Source organism: Megalobrama amblycephala, linkage group LG20 (assembly GCF_018812025.1).
Source record: "Megalobrama amblycephala isolate DHTTF-2021 linkage group LG20, ASM1881202v1, whole genome shotgun sequence".
Taxonomy (NCBI): Eukaryota; Metazoa; Chordata; class Actinopteri; order Cypriniformes; family Xenocyprididae; genus Megalobrama; species Megalobrama amblycephala.
The window spans coordinates 14,910,197-14,931,440 of NC_063063.1; the positions used below are offsets into that span (position 1 = coordinate 14,910,197).

At 38.1% G+C, this 21,244-nt stretch overlaps 1 protein-coding gene across 1 annotated transcript in view; it reads left to right on the forward strand.

Annotated features, from left to right (window-relative positions):
- Positions 1-4,431: 4,431 nt before the first annotated feature.
- pkd1b (polycystic kidney disease 1b) overlaps positions 4,432-21,244 on the forward strand; it is a 38,951-nt gene continuing 22,138 nt past the window's right edge. Inside the window, exons 1-16 of the mRNA XM_048171253.1 lie at positions 4,432-4,706; positions 4,863-5,040; positions 5,214-5,389; positions 7,136-7,254; positions 9,404-9,551; positions 9,651-9,916; positions 11,714-12,430; positions 12,594-12,725; positions 13,465-13,640; positions 13,750-13,886; positions 14,048-17,685; positions 17,755-17,919; positions 18,906-19,043; positions 19,131-19,413; positions 19,504-19,735; positions 19,810-19,954. Coding sequence (XP_048027210.1) covers positions 4,586-4,706; positions 4,863-5,040; positions 5,214-5,389; positions 7,136-7,254; positions 9,404-9,551; positions 9,651-9,916; positions 11,714-12,430; positions 12,594-12,725; positions 13,465-13,640; positions 13,750-13,886; positions 14,048-17,685; positions 17,755-17,919; positions 18,906-19,043; positions 19,131-19,413; positions 19,504-19,735; positions 19,810-19,954 — 6,771 coding nt within the window. The 5' untranslated portion in view covers positions 4,432-4,585. The remainder of the gene's footprint in view (positions 4,707-4,862; positions 5,041-5,213; positions 5,390-7,135; positions 7,255-9,403; positions 9,552-9,650; positions 9,917-11,713; positions 12,431-12,593; positions 12,726-13,464; positions 13,641-13,749; positions 13,887-14,047; positions 17,686-17,754; positions 17,920-18,905; positions 19,044-19,130; positions 19,414-19,503; positions 19,736-19,809; positions 19,955-21,244) is intronic.

Sequence of the window (21,244 nt, forward strand, 5' to 3'; positions counted from 1 at the left end):
CGGCTTTTGCCTTTAAGGATTTAAACTGTCTCTCTACTCTATAAAACAGACAAGGATATCTTTGTACCATTTCCCTTTGGGCTCAGGGTGTTGTTCATGTGTATTAGCAGGATTAGGGGAAGTGAAGCCTGAGACTATCCGAAGGTTGAAGGAAGCCAAGGAGAAATAAGAAGGATTTTAGTACTGGGTAGGAAAAGGTGCCAAATGAGTTGTTTTTGCACCATGTAGCTTCACTCTCTCACATAAAGTAGTATGACAGGATTAAACATGGAGTGTGCTGACACTTTCCAAGGACAACCACTCGAGCAGGTGCCACTTCATAAGCTTCAAGTTCAAAATCCTTTTTATGATGCAGATGTACAAAATGTTCAAGGAACCTTCATTGTTTGGGAACTCTGCATACCGGAGAATAAAGAGGCTCACTGCTAATGAAAAACGATGGGGAATTGATTCAGAAAGTAATCAGAGATTCTGAGCAACGCTCAGCGCAATAATCTATCTGGCAGGTAATTGTTATTTAGCCCTGAACAACAGCCTGCCACAAATATTTCAGGAGGGGTGAGACGCAAATGTTGTGTCAGAGCAAAATTTAGTATAAACTATAATCACATACATCATGAATAATTTTAAAATTCAACTTACAAATAAACATTTAACATCACTAACGTTTTATCTTATGACATCGATACAGGAGATGGAAACATGGTTTATGTTGACTGCATCTGTAAGGTATGAAGGTGTTAATGTCATATTTACATAACAATATTCCCTCTTTTCATTGGCATGCTCATCAGGATGAAGCTGATTAATTGGGATTCATCACCATTTTGTTTCCTGACACAGAGCCCTCTGGTATATTTTCTAAAAACCTCCCCCAACACCACCTTCAATGCGCAGGTCAACCCAATGAGTCCACAGTGATGCTAAAACAGCTGTGATCAATATCAGATTATAAAAAGACAACATAGTCAATCACAATATGATGGGATAGTTCATAAAATGCCAAATGCCGTGATCAATTTTCCCATTCTTGTGATGTTCTGAACCATGTCTACACTATAAAAAATGCTGGGTTAAAAATAACCCAAGTTGGGTTGAAAATGGACAAACCTAGGGGTTGGGTTTAATGTTTGCCCAACCTGCTGGGTAATTTTAATTATAGACCCTTTTCACAGACTGTGATGACGCATTTTAACAGTCATCAATATCGTAAATCCTGCCAAGTTTTTTTATATTTTCTTCTCTTTTTAAAAAAAAAAAATGTATATACATTTATAACACTAGTATTATATTAACGTTGCCTCAAATTACAAAAAAAAAAAAAAAAATTCTAAAAATTTCTAATACAGCAGCTATGGAAGTGACAGTAAAAATTACATCTTTCTCTTTTCTGACTGCCATTATCAATCACTCTCTATTTTTTACTCTTTTTGAAAGTTATGAAAACACTATTGTGGAGTTTTTCTTTTGCCATTTGTGCAAATGGACACACACACAAAAAAAAAAAAATTATTTAATGAAATCTCTCATTCACCGCTATAAAAGTTTACACAACTATGACGACTTCCACTTCTGAGAAACCCAGAAATGTGAAAAGGGTCTATTGTTTAAAAATGACTATATTGCTTGCTTAAAATTAACCCAAAATATTAACATTTATTAATACGTTTAATGAATAATAATTAAACAATAAACATTTATTCAATTTCTTATTAATAAATGTTCACATTGTTGCCTCTACACGTGTCTGATTTTAATTTCCAACCTATTTTTGGTTCATTTTAAGACAGCCATATAGTAATTTTTAAACAATAAATGGGTTAAATAAAACTGCCCAGCACACTGGGCAAACATTTAACCCAACCGCTGGGTTTGTTTTTAACCCAGCATTTTTTAGAGTGTACTTGTGCTTTTTCCATTTAATGAAATTCAAAGGTATCTAAAGTTGTTTTCCCCCTAGCATACTTTAAAACATCATCTTTTGTGTTCCACAGATGAAAGAAAGTCATACAGGTTTGGGACGTCATGAGTTTGCAATTCTAAATATAAATATAGCTGCGAGCAGCGATGGCGGGCCCAAGCCCGGTGGCACCGCCACCCCGGTGGCTTCAGGGCAACTGTGCACAGCGGGCAATAGGCACTTAAAACGGTTAAACATCAAAGGACTATGTCAAATTCACTCCACATTTACTGCACTACAAGGTGCCACTATAGAGCCCCTCCTCCCTGCCCATTTTCAAAGGATTACATGTGCCAAGTTTTAACATTATTCTGATGAATTTTGAAGCAAATCAGGTAAAAATAAGAGGGTGATCTCAATGTATGCTGAAAGTGACACATTTTCTGCTTCCAGTTGGTGGCGCTATTACTTTGAATCACAATAGTCACATCCATGTGATCAGCCTTGTACAACGAAGACTAAGCCGAAGTTTCATCAAAATCAATTAATGTATGCAGAAGTTATAACACTTTGTTTCCCTTTTCTTGCCATAAATTCGTTGCCTCGCCACGGCCAAACCGTTTGAGATATCCAAAATCCGTTTGCAATTAAACAACTTCAATGTGTTAGCAACAAGTTAAAAAAAGTTTGGTGTAAATTGGATAAACCCTGTAGGAGCAGTAGTATAAAATTCATAGCCTGTTTTTTCAAAAAATTAACATTCAAACCAAAATAGCTGACTTCCTGTTGGTCGGAGCTAATGAATGTAAATTAGAAAATTGTCCGGCTTGATGAGAACAATATGTGTACCGAGTTTGGTGATTGTAGGAAAAACTAACCCCCCACTTTTGTCAAAAGGTGGCGCTACTGAGCCCCTCCACCACGCCCATTTCTATGGCTTTGTCCATGTCTACTGGTTGACAATATTGATGTGTGTGTCGAGTTTCATGCAATTTGAAGCATGTTAAGAGCCTCAAAAACACTCAAGAATATTATTACAGTTTGACCTGTTGCCATGGCAACAATATTTCAAATATCAAAAATCCTGTCATAGGTCTACATCTGCTGTGTATTGACATTACACTGATGAAGTTTGAAGCAAATCAGGTAAAAATAAGAGGGTGATCTCAAAACATTTCAAAAAGTGATACACTTCCTGCTGCCAGTTGGTGGCGCTATAACTTTGACTCACAATAGTCACATCCATGTGATCAGACTCCTATAACGAACACACTCGTGAAGTTTCATAAAGATCAATATATGTATGCAGACGTTATAACACATTTCCTGTTTCCTTTTTCTCGCCATAAATTCGTTGCCTCGCCACGGCCAAACCGTTCGAGATATCAAAAATCCCCTGGCAATTTTTAATCATCAGTGTCTTGACTTCATGCTGACCGAGTTTGGTGGCGATCGGATTAATCGTCTAGGAGGAGTATATCAAATTCCAGAGCATGCGTTTTTCAAACAACCCTTAATAGCTGACTTCCTGTTGGCGTGGTGTTTAACTTAGAGCACGAAAGTTGTTCGGCCCGATGAGGTCTATATGTGTACTGAGTTTCATACTAATACGTGCAAGCGTGTTTAATATATGGACCAAATTTTCAGACTTTTTTCAAGGGGGCGCTGTCGAGCCCCCCTGCCACGCCCGGGTACCAGCCTCTCCGGCGTCCTAATGGCCGCGGATTCCAATGTGTGTGCCAATTTTCAAGAGTTTTTGAGCATGTTAAGGCCCCCAAAAAGCCCCGGAAGACGGAAAAAAAAAAAAAAAAAAAAAAAAAAAAAAAATAATAATAATCCTTAGAAGAACAAGAGGGCCCTGCGCGAATTTTCGCTTGGGCCCTAATAACATCTAGATCCGGTAAGGTTTGGGGAAAGGTCATTGGAATCCAATCTGATTCTCATTGGCCTTTTTGCTGAAAACTATTAGATGCTGTTCTATTGTTCACCCCTGAAAGCTACGACCCTGTATTCAGCCGAGGAAGCCTTGTTACGTCTGTCTGCTTTGCTTTGAAAAGAATGACTGTCAACCTCTGCTCTATCTACTCAGTTGCTTAGCAACAGCTGGTGCGTCTTCTGAGAAGAGCCCACTTTTTCCCGTTTTCTGCATTTCCTCGCTCTTATTTTCTGTACATTTAAAGTGGAGTGGAGATTGACGTATGTCCTGGGGGAGAAAAATAAACAGTTGCCTGAAGGTTAGACTGTATTTTCAAGGGTTTGGGCAGAACTTAAGCAAAATTGCACAAAAGATGTTCTATTCCAATGGCAAACAGCACTACTGATGCCTTGAAAAAATTTTTTCATTATATATATCTTTTCATTATATATAGATATAGCGTAATAAAGGAGGTGGTGACGCATTTAACCTGGATGAGAGGTTTAACTGCCTATTCATCAGGCGGGATTTTACAGCATGTTAATGAGAACTCTCTTCTAGGGCTGTTGCTGTGAGACACACCAAAAGTCATGTGAATGTTAAAGGGGGGGTTGAAACTATGTGTTGAAATGCACAATGCTAATAAGTCACCAAGCACACAAAGTACAAGAGAAAGACAAAAGGAGGCCAGAGAGAGAGAGAAGAAGAAAAGTAAAAGGCAGAAGGAAAGTTAAAGCAGGGTCTTCGTGGACGGACGCAGTCAGTCTCTCATGTATGATTTTCATTATTACTCACATTTATTATGCTCTACCTGGGGAACAGATAAAATGACAAATATTGTGCACCTGCCTCTCATTTGGATTCTCTGTGTCTTTACAAGCTGCTTCAGTGGTGAGATGTTTTATCTGCCTTGCTCAGTAATGGATATTATTCTTGCTAATTGTTTTCAATCATAGAGCATTACATTACGTGACTTGTGTTCGCTATTTGTGGATGCATATAAAATGAACACAATTTGTTTTTGGAATATTTCATGCTTTCCACTAGAATATTATTGCCCGAAGGGTGCAAAAATTGACCGTGATGGTTTGCGCTGTTACTGGATGCCCGCATTTACGTCAGCATGGCTGGAAGCAAGAAGCATCTGTCAGAGAGATGAGAGAGGAGACCTTGCTATGGTGGACAGTGTGAATGTTCAGACCTTCATACAAAATTCATTTCAACTGTAAGAGATCACAAGGTTTTATATGGTTTCGCAAGCCTGTTTTTTTTTTTTTTTTTCCAACAGAAATATTTAAAAATATATTATTTAGATATTATAGTCTCAAACACAGAGCATTGCAACTTTTTTTTTTAATGGCTGATCCTGTATTTGCTTTTACTCTGTGTAAATTCCAGAGAAGCTCCAATTGGGGTCTGGTTGAGAAATGGAATGGAACAGGGTTGGTTCGATGATTTAGATACTGAAGACAGTGAGATGAAGGAATGTCCTTCAATGGCTCTGGACAATGGACAATGGACTAATGAACAATGTAATAAGGGAAATTTCATTATCTGTGAGAAAAAGATATCAGGTAAGCTAATAAACCCCACTGATATAAGAAAATCACATTATCCAAATCATCGTCATGACTGGGCCATACACCTTCCACAACAGTAACATTTTCATCAGAAAAAAGTTTTGCTCATCACTATTATAAAAAAAAACAAACCAAAAAAGTGGTTTATTATAATTACTATAATTACTGAAAACAGCATGATATGGCTGAAGATATGTGATTATTTCTTGAAAATAAAATACTTTTAGCATTACAGTACTATAGTTTGCTTTTAGTCAGCATGAAACAGAAGTTGTGATAGTCTTTTCTTAAAAAGAAAAAAAAAAAGTTTCTTAAAGGGTTAGTTCACCCAAAAATGAAAATTATGTCATTAATGACTCACCCTCATGTCGTTCCAAACCGGTAAGACCTCCGTTCATCTTCAGAACACAGTTTAAGATATTTTAGATTTAGTCTGAGAGCTTTCTGTCCCTCCATTGAAAATGTATGTACGGTAGACTGTCCATGTCCAAAAAGGTAATAAAAACATCATCAAAGTAGTCCATGTGACATCAGTGGGTTAGTTAGAATTTGTTGAAGCATCGAAAATACATTTTGGTCCAAAAATAACAAAAACTACGACTTTATTCAGCATTGTCTTCTCTTCCGGGTCTGTTGTATATCCGCTTTCACTCCACAGTGACGCTGCTTCTTCTTCTTCTTCTTTCCTGTTTACGGCGGTTGGCATCCAGCTTATTGGTGCATTACCGCCCCCTTCTGCTCCGGACAGTGGCGCTGATGACGTGTTATCTAGTGCGCCCGAGCTTCGTTTACAGTCTTAGGGAGATGCACACTGTATTCAAGCTATTCTACATTGTTTGTCTTTTGGTATTGCTATATTTTTTTAAAAGGTGCGTAGGTGTGCATGTCACGGATGTCCTAATCGCGTCACTGTCCGGAGCAGAAGGGGGCGGTAATGCACCAATAAGCTGGATGCCAACCGCCGTAAACAGGAAAGAAGAAGAAGAAGAAGCAGCGTCACTGTGGAGTGAAAGCGGATATACAACAGACCCGGAAGAGAAGACAATGCTGAATAAAGTCGTAGTTTTTGTTATTTTTGGACCAAAATGTATTTTAGATGCTTCAAAAACTTCTAACTAACCCACTGATGTCACATGGACTACTTTGATGATGTTTTTATTACCTTTCTGGACATGGACAGTCTACCGTACATACATTTTCAATGGAGGGACAGAAAGCTCTCGGACTAAATCTAAAATATCTTAAACTGTGTTCTGAAGATGAACGGAGGTCTTACCGGGTTTGGAACGACATGAGGGTGAGTCATTAATGACATAATTTTCATTTTTAGGTGAACTAACCCTTTAACAAGAAGAAATGTAGGGCAGGACTTGATTTTGTCCATTGGGAATTGATTGAATTGTTGGATCATTGTTGTTTGCTATTGCTGTAATGTCATGTGAGTGACAGGATGTCCCACACTTGTACCAGTAAATGTCATCAGAAAAGAGATGAGATGTCATTGCAAGAAGTTATTTTGATTAAAGATTACGAGGAAAAAAACATACAATATTCCATAAAAAATAAAAAAAACAAGAATTGTCCATTTTGGTTTCATGGTGACTTTTTAACTTTGAGCTAGGGGATGACAAACATTTGTTTACAGAGTTATTTAAAGCTCACATTCAGTATAAGCCATGTTGGAAAAACCTTTGTCAGACCTCGTAACTGACAGCATTGTCATTCATTTTCTCTTTAAAGTGTCTTTGCCATCACTGGAGAGCTACGTGACAGGTGTGCCACTAATGTCAGGCATATACACAGTGTCCCAGATACAACTGCTACCCTTTCCACCAGACCCAGGACCACACATGGTTGAGGTAAACACAAAACAAACAAACAAAAAAAAAACAATCAGCTTAATAAATTGTTAATCAAGGGATCTACAGTTTATTCAATAAAATATATAGGCCTACTCAACAATTTTACACCTGTTAAATATACACTACCATTTAAAAGTTTTTTTTCATGTCAAGTCTTTTATGCTCACCAAAGCTGCATTTATTTGACCAAAAATACAGTAAAAACAGTAATATCGTGAAATATTATTACAATTAAAAATAACTGTTTTCCATTTTAATTATGGAGTCCCTAAAGGGACATGGTGATGGGGGAAAAATATGAGACTGAGGAAGAATGCTTTTGCATTCTCTTGCAAATGTTTTGCCCAAGAAACATTCCCTCACAAAAAATGTTTGTGTTTCGCCGAGAAACTTTTTGCGAGCAAACACAAAGTTTCTTGGGAGAACGCAAAGGTTTTGCAAGTGAATGCAAAGTTTCTCAGGCGAACGCAAAACATTTGCGAGAGTACGCAAAAGCATTGACTTATTATTTTTCCTCCCTTCTCATATTTTTTTCCCCCCACAACCATGTCCCTTTAGGGGCTCTGTGTTTAAGATATTTTTTAAAATGGCATTTATTTCTTTGATGGCAAAGCTGAATTTTCAGCATCCATTGCTCCAGTCTTCAGTCTCACATGAACCTTTAGAAATCATTCAGTCTCACTTTATATTAGGTGTCTTTAACTAAGTACTTAAAAATGTTAGCTACAATTTACTTATTGTGTTCATGTTGTATTGCAAAATACTTGCCGCTACTGAGGTGGGATATGAGTATGGTTAGGGACAGGTTTGGTGGTATAAGTAGGTTTAAGGGAGGGTTAGGGTGTAGGGGAAGGGTCCAACAGTGTAATCATAGATGTAATTACAGAAATGAATTACAGTTGTAATTACACGCAGGTATTTCTTAAAAATATAAGTACAAGTATATGTAAAAACGTATATACAGTAAGTGCATTGTATCAAATAATTAATTTAAATGTTAGTACATAGTAGTTAAAGACATTTAATATAAAACGAGACAAATCAATATGCTAATCTGGTACTCAAGAAACATTTCTTATTATTGTCAATGTTGAATAACAGTAAGAAAAAAACAGTACAGTAAAAAAACAGTAAAAAAAACAGCATTTATTCGAAATCTTTTGGAACGTTATAAAAGTCTTTACTGTCACTTTTGATCATGCAACCTTGCTGAATAAAAGTACTAATGGGTTTCTTTAGAAAAAAAAAGGGGGGGGGGGCTATAAAAAAGCGGCTATATGTAGAATTCAGAAACTCTTGTTAGTAGCGACACCTGTGGCCATTTAGTGAACTGCAGTAAGCAGTGTTGCTCATACTCACACTCATGCACAAGAGACTGAACGTGTTTCAAGGCCCAGCCTGATAAACTTTATAAAGTTTGATAAAGTTTTTTTTTTTTTTTTTCGTTTTCCGTTTAGAAGTAAAAAGAAGTTGGAAATACATTTGCAGTTATATATTGTTAACGAACATCCAGACGTGGTCCAAGCTGATGTGCTGCTCACTTTCCTCTCCATACTAAAATAAACATACAACAAAAATAACAGTTAGAAAACAGCAGTTAAGAAAGCATCTGATCGTAGTGATATGGATATGTTTGCACAAGCTCTGCAATTCACTGGCATCATGTGGACAGATTACACTGTTATGAAAGTTTAATTATAAAGTATATTTGAGAGTTTGAATTGATCCCTTTTCTTTACATGACACATTGACATAACAGTACAGAATAGCTCTTTTGGCATTACCTGAACATTGTTTAAGCATTCATTTCATGAACGGAACAGGAGCATGTGAAAACGTCCCATCCTTTTGATTCTCCCGGCAAAAATGTCCAGAGTCCTCCACAAAAAAATCTGTCTACAGACTTTCACAGACAGTATATGAAGTTGGAGAAGGTCTTGTTTTTAATGCTCTTCACACATAGGCAGAAAAATGCGATTAATACATGAAAATTCTTTCATATAGCCCCTTTAATGTCTTAAGTCATGTAAATTAAATGTAATTTTCAAAAAAAAATAAAAAATTCATTTTATGAACCATACATGTTAATTTTATCATTTGGAAATTAATATACACCTATTTTGAAATGAAAGGTGTGTGTGCACAGATTATGTTGTTCCCAGGTCTTTGGTTCAGCCATGAGGGTCGAGTGCTGTCTTTGGATATAGTGATGCAGCCAAGTGATCAGCTGACCTTTGCTAGAGTGCAAATCTTACGGCCGTTCTGCAGCCCAAGTTATCACCTAGTACCACCCGGTGAGCAAATCAAGCACTAATGAGTAGCATATACTTTGATACCAGTTTATCAATTCACCAGTTTAAGAAGTACATTTTATAAAACATCTTCTCTCTCAGGTTGTAGTTCTCTCCTGAACCCTTTCAGCTGCTGTTCACCGATGCCCATGTGTAACACCACTGGTGGCTGTGTCAGTGGGCAGTACTGGTGTCACCTGCTGGAGATCTGTATGCCTGTCACCAGTCCATGCAGCCCTTACCACTCCTCTAACGGGGGACATGTATTCCCTCTGCCTCCACGATACCCTGCGACACCACCGTTCTTCCACTTGATGGCAGACATGTCACTGACACTGCCACCAAGCACTGAACTCACACACATCAGTGTAGGTGGCAATATTTCACTTGTTCATCATTTTTAAAATAATTATTTATTAATTATTTAACAATAACAAAGCTTCCGCAAAGGAAAATGGTCCATTACACTGTACTGAACATTTGGCCTAGCAACAAGACAAGGACTGCAAAAATATTACAGTAATATTAATACTGAAGTCCTTTGAAGTCATATTCACTACAATTGAAGATGCTAGATTCTGTATTAAATCACCCAAAAGGTAGTTCATGCGTTTTTTAAATTTAAATAAAATGAAAACTAAAAGACTTTCAAATCACATGAGCCAATATTTTATACACAATAGAACATGGATAATATAACAAATGTTTAAACTGAGAAATTTTACAATTTTTTGCACAAAATGAGCTAATTTCAAATTTGATGCCTGCTACAGGTCTCAAAATAGTTGGGACAGGGGCATGTTTACCATGGTGTAGCATCTTCTTTTCAAAACAGTGTGAAGACGTCTGGGCATCGAGGTAACGAGTTTCTGGAGTTTTGGTGTTGAAATTTGGTCCCATTCTTGCCTGAAAGAGGTTTCCAGCTACTGAAGGGTTCGTGGTCGTCTTTGATGTATTTTTCACTATAGGTGAAAGATCTAGACTGCAGGCAGGCCAATTCAGCACCAAGACTCTTCTACAACGAAGCCATGCTGAAATACACAAGGCCTTCCCTGAAATAGACGTCATCTGGAGGGGAGCATATGTTGCTCTAAAACCTTTATATACCTTTCAACATTCATAATGCCTTCCAAAACATGCAAGCTGCCCACACCGTATGCACTTATGCACCCCCATACCATCAGAAATGCTGACTTTTGATAACACGAAAACACTGATAACACGCTGGAAGGTCTCCCTCCTCTTTAGCTCGGAGGACACGGCATCCGTGATTTCCAACAAGAATGTCAAATTTGGACAATTTGGACATAGAACACTTTTACACTTTGAAACAGTCCATTTTAAATGAGCCTTGGCCCACAGGACACAACGGAGCTTCACATATGGCTTCCTTTTTGCATGATAGAGCATTAGTTGGCATCTGCAGATGGCACGGCGGATTGTGTTTACCGAAAGTTTCTGGAAATATTCCTGGGTCCATTTAGTAATGTCATTGACACAATCATGCCGATGAGTGATGCAGTGTCGTCTGAGGGCCCGAAGACCACAGGCATCCAATAAAGGTCTTCAGCCTTGTCCCTTACGCACAGAGATTTCTCCAGTTTCTCTGAATCTTTTGATGATGTTATGCACTGTAGATGATGAGATTTGCAAAGCCTTTACAATTTGACATTGAGGAACATTGTTTTTAAAGTATTCCACAATCTTTTTATGCACTCTTTCACAGCTCTGCACATCTTTACTTCTGAGAGACTCTGTCTTTCTAAGACATCCCTTTTATAACTAATCATGTTACAGACCTGATATCAATTAACTTAATTAGTTTCTAGATGTTCTCCCAGCTGAAGCTTTTTCAGCCATTTGTTGCCCCCGTGCCAACTTTTTTTGAGACCTGTAGCAGGCATCAAATTTTAAATGAGCTCATTTAGTGGATAAAAGTTAAAATTTCTCAGTTTAAACATTTTATATGCTATCGATGTTCTATTGTGAATAAAATATTGGCTCATGTGATTTGAAAGTCTTTTAGTTTTCATTTTATTCAAATTTTAAAAACGTCCCAACATTTCCGGAATTCGGGTTGTATATACATATTTGATTATATATTATATATTGATTATAAATTTTACCTTTTTTTAATCCGAAACTATTTCGTTGTTTTTATGCAGGTTATAGTACAAGACAAACATATCACTGTCTATCCTGATGACATTCTGGCATTGCAACACACTAGAAGAGCAGGCGAATTTCTACATTGTGTTGCCGGTACCAGCTCAGCATGGCGCCAGAGTTACCTCTCCCTTCATGGGCCTGAGTGGGGGGGCTGGTTAGAGGGGACCCTGTCTGCCCAATTGGGACAGGGCCAATGGCTAGATGGACTGGTCTGTGACCTACGGGTGATTTACGAGGACACAATGCCGCACTATGGAGTTTCACCAATACCAAACACCTCACAGAGCAACAGTCCAATCAAAGCAGAGAGTCCTGTCACAGGGTTGCAAGTTTTACATCCAAAGCTTGACAAGGACAACCAAATGCATGTTGCTGTCAATATCCCAACTCTCATTGTCATCCAGATCATTTCAGGAGGAAACGCAACCAGTTCCTGGTCGGACCCTGTGTCTAAGAATGGAGTTCCTTTTGAATCCTCTTGCCCTGCTGAGATGCCTGAGATTGAAGGAGGATGTGTTAGGGCTACTTTTGACACGTGGTTCTCTCATGTGTACGTGGAGCTTTCTAGTCAAGGGGAACATACACTAAACATCATGGCTTCAAACAGCTTGAACTCCCAGACTCTGAGTGTGAGAGTTGTGTCTCATATTCCTGTCACTGGGCTGAGCATCCAGCCTCAGGGCTTCAGCAGAGTTCTAGTCAACATACCACAGGTATCAATTTCTTATGTGTCATTGTGAAAAGTTTGCCGGTAACCTTTTAGAATTTGATGTGCTAATGGTATTTACATGGTATTTGAAGAAAAGGTTTTTAGAATGTCATAACTAGACTTTAAATGATTTTTAGGGGGCTTACTCTGTGTTTTCTCCCCTACAGTTGTTTACAGCTTCAGTAGTCACTGGCTCATCAGTAAGGTATACTTGGATTATTGATGACCTGGTTCAGTTTCCACACATAGGAGAGTCTTACAGTGTGGTTTTTAAAAGACCAGCAGAATACGCACTAAAGGTAAATATATTAATATTAAAGAATTTTTTCTAAGTATAAGTTTAAACCCATTTGTGAAACTGAGCCTAAAGCAATAATGATTCAGATCTTCAGATCTTTTAGGTAAGTGGTTCTTGTCTGGTTTAGTTGGTTTTCAAAAAAGAAACAAAACATTCTTCAAATCAAAATGTTTTATAAAATGTGTTAACATTAACTGCATGCAGAACAATAAACTGAAAAATAATATTATTTTAAAAATCAAGTTATTTACATTGACATTGGCTTGTCTTTATAGTTTGCCTATTTTGGTTCTATTTGGTAAATGTGGCTTGAATTTCAATTGGTTCATGCTCGCTGAAGCCAATAATTAATTTTACAAAGCCATTTGTGGTGTTGTAGTTTCACAATCCATATTCCATATCCATATCTTTGTTTCAGGTGAAAATACTAAGTTTAATAGGAGGATTCACAGCCTTTAATGTCAAGAGCAAAAGTTGTGTAAAGCATATTCTCCTCTCTTTTAAAAGTAGATTAATCTATTTATTTTGTTATCCAACTTATACATGATTATGTGGTTAGTTGCATTTTATTATTTGCATCTAGCATTGTTGTTTACCTGCTGTCAGTGACTCTATCAGAACGGACCTGAGACCCATTTTGGAGTCACGACCCACCAATTGATAATCATTGCTTTAGGTTTTGTTATGAATGATTTCATTTTTCTAATTTCTTCAAATCTTTACTGCTTTCTCTGCTCTAGGTAAAGGCAAATAACCCTGTGAGCTCTCAGTTAATTGAGGTGAATCTCACAGCCGATGTAATGACCCCATTAGCTGACCTAGCAGTAATTTCCATGCCAGAGGCCATTGCTGTAAACACCTCAACTCTCTACACAATTCAAGTTAAAGCTGACATCTCTATAGGCGTTACAATCAGGTTAATGTCTCTGAATTATAGTTGAGTTAGAATTATGAAATTAAGTTTGACCTCTTCTGAATGTATAATGATCCATTATGCTATATTATGAAATGATTTATCTGTCCAGATGGGATTTTGGTGATAATACAGCATCTGTCAGTCACCCAGTTTCTGCTCCTTTAGAGATGGAAGACAGCCATCTTCACCAAAGTGCCAAACATTTCTATCTGCAAGACTCTATCCATCATACATTTTCTTTTCCAGGTACTGTAAATAATTTTAATTGTGCATTGCTACATTGGCATCAGTCACTGAAACCATTTTTTACTTGATATTGTAATATCAACATTAAAATGTCTAAGAGGTTATGCCTTGGGGGGAAAAATTATATACTAAATTCCAGGATATACAATTTTTCTTTTTAGGTGACTACATACTGAAAATAAAGGCTTACAACAATTATGACCAAATTGAAAAGGCCGTTACCGTTAAAATAAGGACTCCAATATCAAGATTGCTGGTGTCATCATCTCCTACTATCTGTCAAGTCAACCACACCATCCATTTTAAGGTCTCATTATGGCCCTCTACTTACGGAATACTTTATTTATGGAATTTTGGCGATGACTCTGATCAAGTGAAGGACTATTACAGTAAAGTCAGGCATATTTTTAAAAGGCCCGGCACATACAACGTCACCATCAGTGCCAACAACTCCTTATCAGTCTTGACTAACTATACATCAGTGGACGTAGTTGAGGCTGTCTCGGATCTCCAGTTAAATTACAATGGCTCCATTGAACTGAACTCCATCTTTGAAATCAGTGGCAGAGTATCTTCAGGCACACATCTAAAATGGACCTTTGAATTTGGAGATGGTTCAATACTAAAAGATCTCACTGGAAGCTCAGCCTCTCACATTTACAAGTCTCCTGGAAATTACACCGTTCAGGTTTCTGCTTATAATTCAGTAAGCAAAGAACACCGGTTAGTCAATGTGGAAGTCTTTTGTTTGCTAATTAGTAAAATTATCCCAACAGACTGCATCTTGAGTCAAGCGGAGACTGATTTTGAGGTGTTAGTCAAAGGCTTCATTCCTTTTTTGACTTTTCACTGGGATTTTGGAGATGGCACACCATTGTCTGTTGTTAAAGGAGCTACAACTATCACTCATACTTTTCTAAGTTCAGGGACTTACACAGTTGGTGTAAATGCTCATAGCCCTGTGGATTCGGTACATTATGAAACCAGCATATGTGTTGAGGCTCAAATAACAGATGTTACCCTGCATTCAGCCAAGAGTGCTGTAGCGGTGAGTGAGGAAATATGCTTTGATGTTTCCGTGCTTCCCAAAGTAACAGATTATCTGTTTTGGTGGTATTACAAGATTTCTAGTGATATAGTTCCAGTCAAAGGCCAATCACACCATTGCTTTGTTTTTCAAGAGGAGGGTTTATATGAAATTTCAGTGCAGGTACATAACAAAGTCAGCAACGGAACAGCAAAAGCAACCATTTTAGTTCAAAGGCCTGTTTCTAATCTATCCATAAAATTTGAAGGCAGCCATGATGCAATGGCTGTGAATCAGTCCTATTACTTTTGGGCTGAGCTTCCTGGTAAAACAGCTTCTTTTCAGTGGAACTTTGGAGATGGCTACAAAAAGGAGGGCCAAAATCAATCACACGTTTTCGGTTTTCCAGGGCGTTTTTGTGTGACGGCCACTGCATCTAATGCTATAAGTTCAAGTTCGGTGTCCATAGAGATTGAGGTGCAGGCACCTCTGTCATCCTTAATGGTTAATACCAGTCGGCCATTTGTGGAGGCAGGAAAAGAGACACTCATAATAGCTCAGACTGATGTTAATGAAAATGTGGCGTTTTACTGGACTGTGGACTCTTCATCACCTCCAAAGCTCGGTACATCCACGTTCACGTATGTGTTTCCAAAAGCAGGGGTGTTTTGGATAAAAGTTGCGGCACAAAATCTTGTCAGTCGAGTAGAAACCATAGCGCACATTGAGGTTGTAGAGAGAATACATGGAGTTCGAATTCAAAGTCAGGAGCTGCATGCTGCAAGATATGTCCTGACAAATCAGACCGTAGTATTGACGGCATCAGTGACACGTGGTTCTAACTTGACATATGAGTGGACTGCAATCCAAAGTTGGATTACCAGAACTGTAAGTAATCACAAACAGTTTCCACTTGTTGCAAACAACCCTGGTGATATACACATTAGACTGGTAGTATCCAATGCTCTTGGATCAGTAGATAGTGAACTTTCACTGAGAGCAGTAGAGCTTGTGTCTGGGTTGAGTATTTCATCGCCAATGAATGCTGTAGCTAAAGGAAAGGCAGTGAGGATATCTGCGAGTGTAGCATCTGGAACTGACCTTCACTACTCATGGTTCTTGGAATCTGAGCGCAGTCCTGTAATATCAGATGTGCCTTTTGTGTTGCATGTTTTTAAAGTTATTGGTGTGGTCAATATCAGAGTATCAGTCTCAAATGTGTTTGGGTCTGTTGATGCAACCAAGCAGCTAATAATTCAGGAAGACATCTCTAAAGTGGATATTCAGATAAATGGACAATTCAGACCATTTTTTGTAACTTCAAATAGCCTTGTGTTTTTCCATGGCTCTGCAGGAACAGGAAACGTCCTGCACTGGGAATGGGTTTTAACGTTTCACAACAACACTGTTACTGTTCTTGCTGACAATCAAACTGTTAGCTATACTTTCGCAGAAGTTGCAGTTCACCAGATCTCACTGAACGCCTCAAACGACATTAGCTGGCAAACTGTATCATACACTCTTGTGGTTCAGGACGCCATCCAAGGACTTTTACTTACGGCCAGCAGTGATGTTGTTTGTGAGGATGATATGGTTACTTTCACACCATCTATCTCCCAAGGAAGTGAAGTTTCCTTTTCTTTGGAGTTTGTTAATTCAAGTTATTCTGTGGATATTCGGCAGAATTTTACAACCTCTTCTCTTTCAGTCGGAAACCACCTGGTGAGAATAAAAGCAAAAAATAATGTCAGTTACCAAACTGCAACAGTGATTGTGAGAGTCATGGAAAGAATTAAAGGTCTGCATTTGATCGGATGTTGCTCTGCTGTCCTAGAAGCATCCAAAAACATCAGTTTTCAAGCATCCAGTGACTCACAAGCCAATTACCACTGGACTTTCCTATTAAATGGAATCCAATCCTCTCAGAAATTCGGGCAAAATGTTCACTTCACACCTTTTATTAATGGATCCCTGTCTGTTACAGTGGAAGCTGATAATGGCTTCTGCTCACAGTCCCTGACCAGTACAGCAACAATACAGAAGTATGTGAAGGAAGTGAAGATTTTTGCCTCCCATGATGGAACTTTTATTGACTATCCGGTCACTTTTGTAGCCATGACAGATGGAGGCAGCAACCTTAAATTCATTTGGGATTTCGGTGATGCCAGCGAAGGAGCCCTGGTTACAGAATCCAATAGACAAGTCTACAAATTTAATGCTACTGGTGAGTTTTTGGTGAAATTAACAGCTTTCAACAATATAAGTGAGGTCTCCACTCAAATGACAATTAAAGTACAAAAGCTGGACTGTACCCAGCCACACGTCTACATTGTAAAAGAACAATATAAAATATTAAAATCCAGACCAAGTTACTTTGAAGCACGAGTGGACTTCAAAGGTTGCTTTACATACAAAGCATCTTATTTCTGGGAGATCTTCAGAGGCCAAGATTGCTCAGGAATAGACAAGGTGTCCTTAAATGATTCAGTGGATGTTACAACACCACTTCTTTATCTGCCAAAGCACGCTCTAAAAGTGGGAAACTACTGTCTGACATTTACTGCTAGACTTCAGGGAACTCCTCTACACCAGAACAGGACCATTAAGCTTACCGTGGTCCACAGTCAGCTGGTGCCTGTGATTGAAGGTGGTTCTCACAGGCTCTGGTCAACTCAGTATGATCTGATACTGGATGCAACGGAGTCTTTCGATCCAGATTCAGAGGAGAACGATATTGAGTTGTTTCAGTTCCAGTGGAGTTACACTATAGAGGTACAGTAAATTACGAATGCAGTAAATTCTTCAACTACATTCGACTGATAATGTATTCTGTGCTTTCAGAACACAACAGCATTGTCTTCAGCCGTTTCCACCTTTCATCATCACATTCCAGGAAATGGCAGTATGCTGCTTCTTCCCAAAAGTGCACTGCTGCCAGACAGAGTGTGCCGCTTTACTCTCACCCTTTACAAAAGTGGACGGCAACCTGTCTCTATATCACAGTCGGTGAGTGTTAACTTATTTTACTTCACATTGCTTTTAGCATTTCACTAGGAACATATTTGTCATTAACATTCTGTCGTCATTTACTCACCCCCATGATGTGCCCAACCTGTATGACTTTCTTTCTTCTGTGGAACATAAAAGATGATATTTTAAAAACGATCTTAGTCTTTTTGTCCATATAATGAAAAACAATGGGGTCTAATGTTGTTTTGGAATTTTTTTTATCATAGAATAAAGAAAAATGGCAGAAAAATATCTATTTACAATGTCTATTAAACCTTTTGATGTATCAAAGTTTTGGTTGTGTGGACTTTTAGAGGATGGACAAAAATGATGAGAGAATACTAAAACTTTTATTTGCATTTCGAAGAATAACAAAAGTCTTAAAGAGTCTATATGTCACAATATGTAAGATTTTTAGATTAAAATATCCAAAAACCACTAGAAAAATATGCATTGTGTTTACGTATATATGTTATGTATTTTGTTGACTTGTGTACCTACATTATCCCAAACGTTTCCAACAATGTTTAAATCCAGAGAAATCAGCCATTTTAACCAGGACATGGACTGTGTCATTTCGTCGCCTGTCAATGACATTATATCCGCGTTACCCTCGATTTCCAGTTTTACTTTCCTAGAAACCATGGAAACACCAAAGACCCTTTAATATATTATTTATTATACTATGTAATAGATGGGTAAGCAACTGTTTGCATACATTTATCAACAGAAAACTAATCATTGTTTTATAGCTAAACACAGTTAGTCTTATTGTTTGAACGGTGGAATGAAATGAGGGTGAGTAAATGGTGGCCGAATTTTCATTTTTGGGTGAACTATCCATTTATGCTTGTCGAGGAGCTTTGTGGTCATTTAAAAAACAATATGTAATTCCCAAAACTTCCTGTTTCATTAAGAATGTCAACATAGAACAGAAAACTATGTTCATTATATGTCTTTAATTATATTTTTATTCTTTTAAGGTTAAATTGTACAATGTTGCATTGCTGCCTGTGACTGTAAAGTGTGTCTCCTGTATTTCACTGTTGCAATTCCAAGTAAGTCACAGGCACCACGTTGCCTTGGCTGGCCATTGTTCTTCATGTCAAGACACTGTACAGGTAATTAATTCCCAACGTACCATAGAATAACTTCATAAGTCTCTCACACACACACCTTAATAATGTTTGAAAACACTTTAACTACAGTACAGGTGGACTGCAGAGAATCAGAGAGGTGAAGTTTTAACACTGAATGAGGTCACTACCTCGACAGGAAGTCTCCGGAGAGAAATAGTCATTAAACCAGGAGCACTAATGGAGGGCCAAGAATACACCTTTACTCTCAACGTGTCTGAGCCAGCCTCTGGGCTTTGGGGGTCGGCAAGCATCACCTTAGTCCCCAACCATCCTCCCTACGGGGGTATTTGCACTCTGTCACCAGATGACTTGCTTCATTTCCTAGAAACTGTGGTCTCTTACAGTTGTTCAGGTAGTGTCATTTCTCTTCTGCTCTTATTTCTCACCCAAGTAATGGCTCTGCGGTTTGACGTATTCTTTGCTATTTTTTCCTCAATGGCAGGGTGGATAGATGATGATGGTGACTCAGCTCAGCTGATCTTTTCACTGCAGGTGGCACAGTGTGAAGATTTTGGACCATTATGTCCCATGATTACCCTTTACAGAGGCACTCAGAGCACGTTCGGCTCCCTGGTGCCACTGGGTAGTCTGAATACAGCAGAAAACATATCTGTTATTCACATGCTGGTGCTGGTAGAGGACAGTACGGGGGCTTCAGTCATTGCAGCAAGAAAGTTAGTCAGCTATTGGCAATTATATTCCAATTAAAACATCACAGCTCCAAAATAACACTTCATATCTTCTGCAGGAATCTGACTGTGCTGCTGTGTGACCTGTGTACAATGGAGTGGTTGAAGAATAAGAGCCAATCAGAGTTTGTTGCCTTATTCCAGCAAGGAAACCCTCAGGACATTATCCAATATTCTATTGCTTTGACCAGCCAACTCAACCAGGTAAACCAGCTGTCCGCATGTATATTAAAAGGTACACTCAGTATTTTGCTAATTAAAAATATTATTACACTGGAAGGATAAAATGGATAAATCATGACAAACTTACATGAAATTAAGATATCAGTAGCCTAATACAATTTTTATATGGCTGAGTTAAACCAGTATTTCCTCTTGACATTGTGCAGCGTTTACTACAGTAAAGTTGACCGAGTGGATCACTGAGCTGGTGTGAGTGAGTGGAGGCGGGGCTAATTTGCATATTCATTGTTCCATGTATACTAAATGAAGCAAGGGTTTAGAGTTACATTCAATCTATTTTAAGGCATGAATTATTATTTTTTCACAGGAAAAAACGTTTAAATTTCTTGGTCTGACTTGTTGTTTTCGTTATGTATATGTTACCCTTGGGGTCAATTTTTAGGAAATACATTTTTAATTATCACTTGTATGCTGATGATCTACAACTGTACTTTCCTTTGGAGTGTGATGGCTGTACATCTTTTGATCATTTTTTGATCGTGTTTGACTGAGGTAAAGGGATGGCTAGCAAATAATTTTTTACAACTAATCGAGGATAAGACTGAGTTTATTATGTTTGGAAACAAACAGCTTGGTAATGACCTGGTTGAACGTTATGGACCTTTTTCCAATAATATACACAGTTATCTGAAAAATCTTAGAGTAATTTTCGATTCTGAAATTCGCTTTGATCGTCAAGTTAACAGCGTTGTGAAAACATCTTTCTTTCAGTTAATAAAATTGTCCAAAATGAAGCCTATCCTTTCAAATAAGGACTTGGAGACTGTTATGCATGCCTTTATTTCCACATGGCTGGATTATTGTAATGCTCTTTATCTAGGCATAAGTGAATCCCTAGTTGCTTGTCTTCAGTATGTTCAAAATGCTGCAGCGAGAATCTTATCAAACACCAGAAAACGGGATCATATAACACCTGTATTGATATCTCTTCACTGGTTACCTGTAAAATACAGAATACAATACAAGGTGTTAACGTGTGTCTATAAAGCATTGCATGATCAGGCTCCTGAGTATTTAAAAGACCTGTTAATTCCCTACCAATCTCAACGTCATCAGCGTTCCTCTCAGAGTATGCTCTTAACCGTCCCACGGTCTCGATTGAGACGTAGTGGAGACCGCGCTTTTTCTGTTGCGGCTCCTGCACTCTGGAATGTGTTTCCATTATCTATAAAATCCTCGTCAAGCATGGACATTTTTAAAAAGAACTTGAAGACCTACTTATTTTATCAAGCTTTCAGAGTTTGATTAGGT